Consider the following 10467-nt stretch of genomic DNA (forward strand, 5'->3'; position numbering starts at 1 on the left):
TTCATCTATTATAAATTTTTCTTTGTTCATTTTATCTACTTAATAGTATGTAAGTCATGTTGATATATGTAATCTAAGCTATCTATTTGTAATTTCAAATGTGATATTGCTTCCCTTTGTATATTTATTGATTCTTGACATACTTCAACAATTATGATATATTGTAGCATTTCTCTCCTTATTTTTAATTTCTTTTGTTTTTCAGATATTATTTGTTTTAGTTCTTTATATCTTTGTGATTTTTATGTATTGTCCATTTGTTAGTATTTTAACTACTAGGCTCTGATATTAAATTGGAGGGAGGAGTTAGAAGGGGGTTAGATATCTAATGTGTAATTTCATATAAATTAAATACTTTAAAATAACATTCACATACTTCAAAATAACATTCACAGTGTGATGGATGAAACTTATTATTTTTTGACCTGTCATATTAATAAGTCAATCCAATCTAACCCGTTTAAAAACTCATATGAATTAGCACAAATAAAGGCCTCTATTAACAGCTATAGTTAAAAGTGATATTTATGGACGAGTAAAATTTACACACAGAATCTTTTAAAATCGTTTAATTTTTAACAGTTTCTTCTATTTCAAAAGATTAAAAGACTAAAATCGAAATTCGATCTTCTAAAAACCACTAACATACAAAAGATAACTGCTAAAAGACAAATATAAGTCATATCTAATCAATCAACTCAATATGCTTTACACAATTAAATATATGTAAACTCCTTGGCCCCATTATCCAAAACCGCAATATTACTACTTGACCCCGTAATTACCCCCAATTTCCTCAACCACCCAAGACTCCAATCCCCTAAATGCAAAACAATGAAAGTCCCGATTCCACCAATCAAACCATAAGCAATTGAATAAGTTAACGGCGTCAAAATCAAAGTCACAAATGCCGGAATAGCCTGCCTCATGTCATCCCACTCTACTTCCACCACAGACTTCATCATCATTACTCCAACCAATATTAACGGCGGCCCGACGGCCCACGACGGTATCGATGCTAGTAACGGCGTGAAGAAAAACGCCAGGAAGAAACAGCTAGCCGCCGTTAACGCCGTCATCCCTGTTCTCCCACCTTCCTTTATACCCGTTGACGATTCAATAAACGCCGTTACTGGTGACGTTCCTAACAGTGATCCGACAACAATAGCTGATGCGTCTGACATGAAGGCGAAATATTGCCCCTCAAAATCGCCGTTTCCATCGGCGAAACCGGCGAAACGTGCCATTGAATACAGTGTACCAGTTGTATCTAATATATCTACGTACAAGAAAGTTACCAAAGCTTCCCAGAAGTAACTTTTACCTATGCTTTTGAAACTCAATGCCCCTGCTGTGTTCTCAATTTTGTGAACGTCCACCACTTTTTTGAAATATTCGAACGCCGAATCCCCTGCCGGAGTGTTGGGGAAAGCGGTTACTTTGGTATTTCTGAACCATGAGACTGCCGTGACGAAGAGGATGCCATAAATCATTGCACCTTTAATGTTTTTAGACAAACAGTATGCAATTATGATGAATCCAACTATACCAAGCCAAAGTGTAGGGTTCTCCATGCGATCATGCAAACATAGGATATCACCGGAAACGGTGCCCCCGGAGATGAGAGTCATGGTTCCGTTTACGGAGGCCATTACCGGAGCTACTCCTGCCCGGGATGATAGCGGGCAGCCCGCGAGGGTGACCAGTGTTGATGAATTGTACCCAACGAGCCCAATACCTTGATTATTTTGTAGGCCAATGAAGGCGAGGAAAAGCCCAATACCGGCGCCGGCGGAGATTCGGACTGGTTTCGGGATTAGCTTAGCTAGCTTGGCCCGCAAACCAATTGCCGAAATGAGTAAAAACAAGAGGCCTTCGATGAAAACTGCGGCTAATGCACTTTGATAGGAAATATTTCCTGAACCATGAAAACCAACAACCGTGTAGGCGAAGTAGGCATTGGTTCCCATTCCAGGAGCTAATGCCAATGGCAAATTGGCCAAAACACCCATAATAACACATCCGATGAGAGAAGAAGCCACCGTTGCGACAATCAGATCTTTCCGGGTTTTCTCAAGGCAGGCAGCGTAACCTGGGTTAACAGGTGCAAATTTACAGGAAACATCAGGAGTGATTAAACGGAGATTAGTATTGTTGGTGCAGTTTATCGGCGGGATAGTAGGGTCGGAGCATAATGGAATACAATCGGAAATTGAACAAGTACCGCCGGAGTCCGAGAGGATAGAGGCGTTGACAGCCAATATATACGCCATGGTAAGAAAAGTCGTAGTTCCAGCACGAAGCTCAGTGGTGAAGTTAGTATTACGTTCTTTGAGTTTGAAACGCTTGCCGACTCGGCTTTCTGCCACGTAGTCATTGAGACGGGTAACCGGAGATTGTTTGCCGTTCGACGATGGCGCATGCGGCAGCGGTTGTGGTATCCTAGACTCCACGTCCATGGTGGGTCGTGAAGTTTGTGATAATAACTGCTAGTGTGAAAAGATAGGTGGAGTATGGGGCTTCAACTTTTTTTTTTCCGGATCAAAAAGGCTGGCCACTCCCTTTATATACGAGGACTACACATTTATATGAATTTTGAATTAAAATGATGTTTCCGTTCAAATTCAATAAATGAATTTGTTTGATTTTTTATAATTAAAATGGTAAAAATATATGAACAATGGTGTAAATTTCATGTTAAAAAGAAAACTGTTCATTAAATTATTTACGCTGAATGTGTTCTAATGATCATGATCTTTGACATTTTTTTTATTTTTAAAAAGCTCATCATAATGAATACACCTTCTATACTAAATTTATTATGTAAGAACTTGAAAAAACTGACATTTTCAAAATTGATGAATTAATGAAAGATAATTTTTTCACACTTTAAAGCTCATCGTGGTCAAAGTATTGCACCTTCAATTAAATTATAAAAATATTCTTGATCAAGATGAGCCTTTGTGTATAAAATTTATCTCTCATTATTTCATCAATTAAAAATGACAGTTGTTTTGCAAATTCTTACATAATTATCTAATTAATATTGAAGATCCATTCAGTAAAATGAACTTTTTTTTTCAAAAAGTATAATAATACTGAAAGCTCATGATCATCATGACACATTTAGTGTAAAAATATTTAAGGAATCGTCTGATTATTTATGTGAAATTTATATATTAAAGGTGTTCCATTGCCATGTATTTTCATTATTTTAATCATAAAAAATTTGACAAACTCATTTGTTGAATTTTTTTCCCATTCAACCTCAGTTGTCAGCATTTTTAAATATATTTTCAAATAATAATTTAATCAATAGGAACACTTTTTACTAATTATGTTTTAAATTTTATTTAAGTTGTGTAAGCGGCGGGTTAGAGTTTGTCTTTTAGTAGGGAAAGGAACTGGGAGAGTCCCAGTTGGGAATAAGGGTTGGAGAGAGATTCGGCTGCAGATGAAAGAGGTGGGGTATCTTTGTTTTAGCGTAAAAAATTCTCAAACCTTTTTTCGTTTTTCTTTTTTAGTTAAATTCTGGAAATTGGAAAAATGACATGAATTGACAGTTTTGGCCCAAATAGAATCTGCAAAACGCCAAAAACATTATGCTTTTTTTTTTTTTTTTTTTTTTTCCATAAAAAAGAAAATGAATCCGTTTAGTACTAAATTTGTAAATCAATTTGTTTGAATCCGCATAGCCGTAAGCCCGTAACGACATTAGCATTTTTTAGGGAAAAGTACGATAGGCATGACGTTGAAGATGAGGCAAACGTTTCTTCTCTTTTGCAGATGGAGGAATTGACGAGTTTGATAGCTCAAAAGCTAATTCAATTCTATATTTTTAATTTGTCACATAAAAATTACTTATTACTTCCTTTATTTCACAATAAATAAATTATTGAAGTAATTTTAATATTTCAAAATAAGTGAATGGTTCACAATTTAAAATTTATCTTCTATTAAATATATATTAAGAGTGATGTATCATGTGTCTTTATTTTTTTTCTTTAATATATATGTCAAAATCCAACAATTAACTTATTGTGAAATAGAGAAAGTACTATTTTACCTACAAAATCATTTTAGTTAAAATGTCTTCTTCTGCACTATTTAAGTAGCCAAAAAAGGACGAGTTGGCTTTCAATTAATAATAGAATGAATTTAAGGTTTGTGATAATTTTTTTTACATCATCAAGTCACATTGACCTGCTACAATAGATAACCAACTTTTTTCTAAAAAAGTATTTTCCTTTTTGAAAATTCAAACATGAATATATTTTTTATCCCCCCCCCCCCCCAAGCTCTTTTCATTTTCACCCTAGGTATCATAACTCCCCAATTCATTTTCTCTCTTTGACTTTTCAACACCCTGCTTCTAAATTTTCATTCGTATTTATAAAGTCTGAATAATTGCTCCTTTTCTAAAACAAGACAATTTTTTGAACAGACATAACTATTCTGAATAGATGTAACTTTTTTTAACAGGCACAACTATTATTAGAATTCTTTATTTTATATAAAAAATAAATAAGAAAATATAATCTTTAATTAAATATTCGACCCGGTCTGCATTTCAAGGATAAGTCCAATTCATTTAGATATATATATGAGTATATGTTACTGTATTAAAAATGTGAAGGATCTTAGAAATATTGTTTGAACTTTTTGTCCTTCATTAAAAATTTTTACTTAAGATAAAATCGTCTTTTCACTATTTTCCTACTATTTAAAAGTTGAAAATTAATTAAATAGATATGGTAAAACCTTTACTTATTATAAGTTATCAAAATTAATGACAACTAAATAGATTTTTCATTAGTTTAAGAATTCTAAATCAACTAAATTTGATTTTAAAAAGATTTGAAAAATCTAGAAATATATATAAAAATATTAGAATAAGAAAAATTTGAAGAAGTAACAAATTTTTAAAAGTTTTAAGTACATAATAAGAATATAATCAATGGTTTTGTAAAGATTTAACTTTAAAAATAAGAAACGATTTTAAATGTAGCAAAAAATAATCGTACTACAAATATGATTCAAATTGATGCATCTCTCTTTGTCTCTAGCAGCAAGGGAAAGATGTATTGTATGACAAATGCAAAAGTGATGATTAATCAAAGACTTGAAACTTCTAGTGGTAAAATATATATGTGCTTACACCAAAATATATATTTAAATTATTATATTAAAGTGTGAATGATCTTTGAAAAGTGATTTAAATAATCAAACGTTTCATGTGCAAGACACATGCAGTTAAACTAGTATAATTAAACATATACATGTACAAGTACACTTATTTAACTTATTAGACTTAATGAGCTTGACCTTATATTACCTTAAGGGTGCTTTTAAACCATCTTTATGGGAGAACCCACATATTACAACTATACTTTGCAATCCCCCACTAGTTTATAATATATCTCATAATATCACACATATCAAAAAGTATCTTATCGAGATTTGAACTTTTCATTAGTCTAAATACCTTAAAGTTTTGATGAAGTTATTAATATTCAAAGATTTGAGCCACAACTCTTTTTGTCAAGTCAAAAGTATCACACACGTAATATTATTAAGTAGCAAAACTAATTTAATATTTTGCTAATATTATTAAGTAGCAAAAATAATTCAATATTTTGCTTTAGCACGTTTACTACAATATGCTCATACAAATTTATGAATATTTATAAGATCAAATCCATAAATCTAATTTTAAGTGGCACCACCTCAATAATTATATAGGTGAAAATAGACTTTATGTCTATGTTACGACATACATTTATAATTTCATTAAAGATTGATTCACCTTCTTTCTTGTAATAGTATGCACTTTGAAATCTATCATTATACTCCTTCTATTACATGCATTTAACAACTTCTAAACTCATCACATAACCGTAAATAGGACACTGGAATTAAGGATCTCAACTAGGAGATTTGTTCTTCAACAACAAAAACAACTTTTTATTACCCTTTGAACTTATATTGTTAGAGCATATACTAACTCATAGTTGAGTTTTCATTACTTGTGCTTAATTTATAAGTTTTAGTCCCATTCCTTCACTAGTTTGTTGTACTGCATTTCTAGTTAATGCTTTTATAAGTAGATATAATGACCCTTCAGATTATTTTTCATATTTCTGCTTATTTTAACTGTTAGAGCTTTACTATAGTTGTCCCATGTCATTTATCACTTGTTGGAACTGATAGTTCGGTTATCCGACAGTTCATTTGATTTTTAGTGTAACTCCTTATTTTGAAGTCTTTACTAGTCAAATTAGCCACCTCAGTGAAAATTTCAGTCAAAAGACCTCATACGCTAATTCTGACTATTCCAGCAGCTTTGAAATATTGATTTCAAGTTAGGTGGACTCTTAGTTTGGGTCCCGAGGTACCCAGGCTCATTTCAACCTACTAATCAAAAAGTTAAGAAATTAGAAATTGGGTGTGGGACCTACTTTTTATCGAAATTACTGTGGATGAACATTTCAACTATGCCATTGAGTCCAGAACGTTGAATTTAGTATGGTTGCATAGTCCATTTGTAAGTCTCAACTGTAACTGGTGTCGTCGCTATTAGCAAGACTTTAGCCGGGATCGCCATTTCCTTGAGCAAGGTGGCAGAAGCCGCGATCGCAGAGATGAATATCGCGATTGTGATACCATGGTGCAGCCCCAATATATCTCGATAATGATACGTGTGTTGCGATAGCGATAACTAAGCACCCGGGATGGGTATATATAGTCCCTTTTTAGCCCGTTTTGCCATTCTTTATTCATTTTTAAGAGAGTTAAAACCCTAAATAGTGAGATAGCTTAAAATTAAATTTTGTGGGTGATTTGGGAGCTTGAGTAACGCTTGTTTTTGTGATTCTCCTTCAATTTGTGGTAAGATTTACTATTTTCATGGTAGATTCTCTCATTTCTTGTTCAAAAATCTCTAAACCTTGGAGGCTTAATTTTATCCCCAAATTTGCTTAAATTTCACCCATTTTAAAGGGTAATAACTCCTTTAGCATGAGAGAATGTTGGGTTGATTTCAGAAATGATTTTCTTAAGTGGGAACCACATAGAATTTAAGTATGATTTTTGAATCCGAAGCAAAATGGTGCAATATGGATATCATTATTCTCATATTGATGATTAGAATATGATTTTGATAGCTTGGCATCTTGTGAAAGCTTCTCAAAAGGAAAAAAATGGTGATTTAGTGAAAATGGTGCAATATGGATATCATTATTCTCATATTGATGATTAGAATATGATTTTGATAGCTTGGCATCTTGTGAAAGCTTCTCAAAAGGAAAAAAATGGTGATTTAGTGAATTTTTTGAGCTTTCTTCGGCATTCAGGTAGGCTAGGTTTTACCCCTTGTTAGATTAAGCTAATTCATAGTATTTTTATGATATTGTGTTAGATTTGGGATGGATTTTAGGCGTTGGTGTGATAAATTACAACACTTTGGTTAATTGGACCATTTAAGATATTTTGGATATCGCTTTTGGGCATAATAAGCCTAGTTAACCATTACCTTAGGTGAAGTTGACCTTGTAGGCTTTTGTTTAGGATGGAAATGCTTTAGTTACTCAACCAATAAGGAGATTGCCTTAGTCAGTTAAGTTTGGGGTAGAACTTACCTTAGTTGCCATTATCTTAGGTGGAATTTATAAGCCTCCTATATTTAAGTTTTAATAATGACAAAACTAATGAGTGAACTTTTGCAGGATAATTTGACGATCGCTAATGATGAAAAGATATGTCACACAAAGGTATGATGGATCAAAGAAGGGTAATTCAGAATGGAAGCAAGCAAGAGAGCCGACTCCAAAAATGGAAGAGCATCAACTCATGGAGATCTATGATATGTATAGATTATGACAAGCAAATCAATCAAGTACAAAAATAAATAGATGAAGGATCATAATCCCCAAATCACGGCATATCAAATCAATCAAGACTAAAAGAAAAAGAAAGGAAGACAACAACCTCTACATGGACATATCTTATATGGACATGTATAGCTATGAAAGTTACACCACGTATAAACATAGCTGATATGGATGTACTTTATGGTGCCATCCCCCAATCAAGGAATCAATTCAAAATCCTTTTTTGAGAAGAAATCTCTTGGGTTTTCTTATAAAGAACAACGACAAAAGAAGCTGGAGATTATAAAAGAAAAGACAAAAGGCTAAAGCACTTATGCAACTTCAAGGAGAAATCTCAAAGTGTCGCAATCTTAGTCTCACAAAGCTTTGTTATCGTTAGTTTACAATAGTTATATAAAGAATAGGATCAAGTCAACTTTGTAATACAAATTGAAGCTGTGTCACTAGATATAAAGAACAAAATAAGTCTTCGAAACTTGTTTCTCATCATTGTACTCGAGCCCAACGTTGAAAGATCTAAGAAAATGTTGAAACTCAAGGGGACTGGAAGTAGCACCATATTGGTGTTTTGAAAAAGGATAAATCTTTATGTCTTTACTTTAAATTCAATTATTTACTTGCTTGTTTATTTCAAATCTAATTTGTTTTGTGAAGTGTACTGATCTGCAGGCAAGTTGACTGTGAGGGGTCAATGGTTGACTCACAGAAAATTTTAATTTAGCCCCCTCTTAAACTTTAATTAGTATTAGAAAAGGTCTCACCAACAATGTTGCTTAACCGCACGTGAGCAAAGATCAAATGACAAACTATCAAATACTCGGTGCTCTTCTTCAAGACGGTCACTCCTCTATAAGACCCTCATACTTTAATGGACAACACTACTCCTATTAGAAGAATAGATTCAGAATCTTTGTCTAATCAACTGATTTCAAGCCTGGGTTGTCATTAAGAAGGGACCAAAGCAGATTCCAGAACTCAAAGAGAAACAAAAGGACAAAGACAAAGAATTGAGCAGTACTGACATAGAAGACCTTAAAAGCTTTGAGGTCACCAAAAAATAACCAGAAGTAATCTAAACTAATGCATGAGCTATAATTTTACTTATTTATGCAGTTAGTGGAGGAGAATACAATAAAATATCAATCTGTGAGACTGCAAAAGAAACGTGAGACAAATTGGAGGTAACATATAAAGGAAACACCAAAGTCAAAAAGTTACTGCCCTGGTCAATGAATACGAGATATTCAAAATAGAAGAAAATGAGAACATTGAAACAATGTTTGCCAGATTTATCAAGATCATATGCGAACTAAAATACTGGAGATGATCTATCCACATAGCTTGCAAGTCCAAAAGCTGGTTCAAAGTTTTCTGAAAATCTGGGAAACCAAGGTTGCAATCTTGGAAAATGGAGATCTTTATAACATGACATATGGCGAGATACGAGGTAATCTCATTGCATATGAATGGAATTATATCAAAAGGTATCACCAAGAGAAAAATAAGAAATCAATAGCCTTCAATACCACACCAATTGAACAAGAGAACATTCTGGAGGAAGCCAATAGCGAAGAAATGACCCTCATAAATTATGGAGTAAGGCATATTCTGAGATAGAGATAACAAAAATTCCAAGGAGCCAAAAATAATGATTCAACTAGAAATGATAATCGCTGTTATAACTGTGGAAGGCCTGTCCACTTAAAAAAAAATTTTCAAAATTAAGAAGAAGATCACCCAGAAAGAATCAAAAGGAGTGATGAAGATGAAACTGAAAAAGAAATTGAAGCTGCCAATATGTGCTTCATGGCAATAAGTGAATCTAGCGAGGTAAGATCATACGATTGTCATAATTATAATATTCTTGAATATAATTTAGATATGATAATTGATGAGGTTCAAAAAGTTATAGATAAATATAATAAACTCGCTCAAGAGAAGAAAAGTTGTGAAGCTCGATTTAAATAAAAACATGAAGAAGAACGAAAAAACTATCAAATAAAAATTGAAGCATGTCAAATTGAAATTAACACACTTCACGAAGAGCTTGATGATCTAAAAATACAATTGAATAGCATTAAGAAATCACCAAGTCACATTTTTGCGAGATCAAACTCTTTTAAAAACAGCTCAGCTCATGTTCTCATCAGAATCGTTTAAATTAGCTAAGACCTCTTTCTCCTCTCGAGGACCTGTTTGTTTTATCTGTGAACAGAAAGGGCACAAATCTTATAGCTGAAGGCATAAGCCTAAAAGTGTGTGGGTTTGGAAGCCTAAAGGAAGCACATCTAACCTGCAAAGACCTAAGACCACTTGAGTACCTAAACAAAATTAATTTTCTTATTTTGCAGGAACATGCCCGTAAGAGCTATAAGAATGAAATATGGGTCATTGATAGCAGCTATTCCAGACACATGAAAAAAAGAAAGAAATTTTTTCTAGTTTAAAGAAAATAGATGGGGGATCAATCAGATTTGGTGACAATGCTAGAGGCAACATCATCAGAGTCGACTCAGTAAAACTCAGCTCTTCAGTGAATTTACTAAAATATATATAGTAGATGTCCTAAATCATAACT

At 33.1% G+C, this 10467-nt stretch overlaps 1 protein-coding gene across 1 annotated transcript; it reads right to left on the reverse strand.

Annotated features, from left to right (window-relative positions):
• Positions 1-621: 621 nt before the first annotated feature.
• On the reverse strand, positions 622-2558 carry LOC107873335 (adenine/guanine permease AZG1). Its single transcript, XM_016720145.2, has one exon. It carries the CDS (start codon positions 2457-2459, stop codon positions 717-719), a length of 1743 nt encoding a protein of 580 aa, XP_016575631.1. The 5' UTR covers positions 2460-2558; the 3' UTR covers positions 622-716.
• Between the last annotated feature and the right edge of the window lie 7909 nt (positions 2559-10467).

Source organism: Capsicum annuum, chromosome 6 (genome assembly GCF_002878395.1).
Source record: "Capsicum annuum cultivar UCD-10X-F1 chromosome 6, UCD10Xv1.1, whole genome shotgun sequence".
In the NCBI taxonomy this organism is placed as follows: Eukaryota; Viridiplantae; Streptophyta; class Magnoliopsida; order Solanales; family Solanaceae; genus Capsicum; species Capsicum annuum.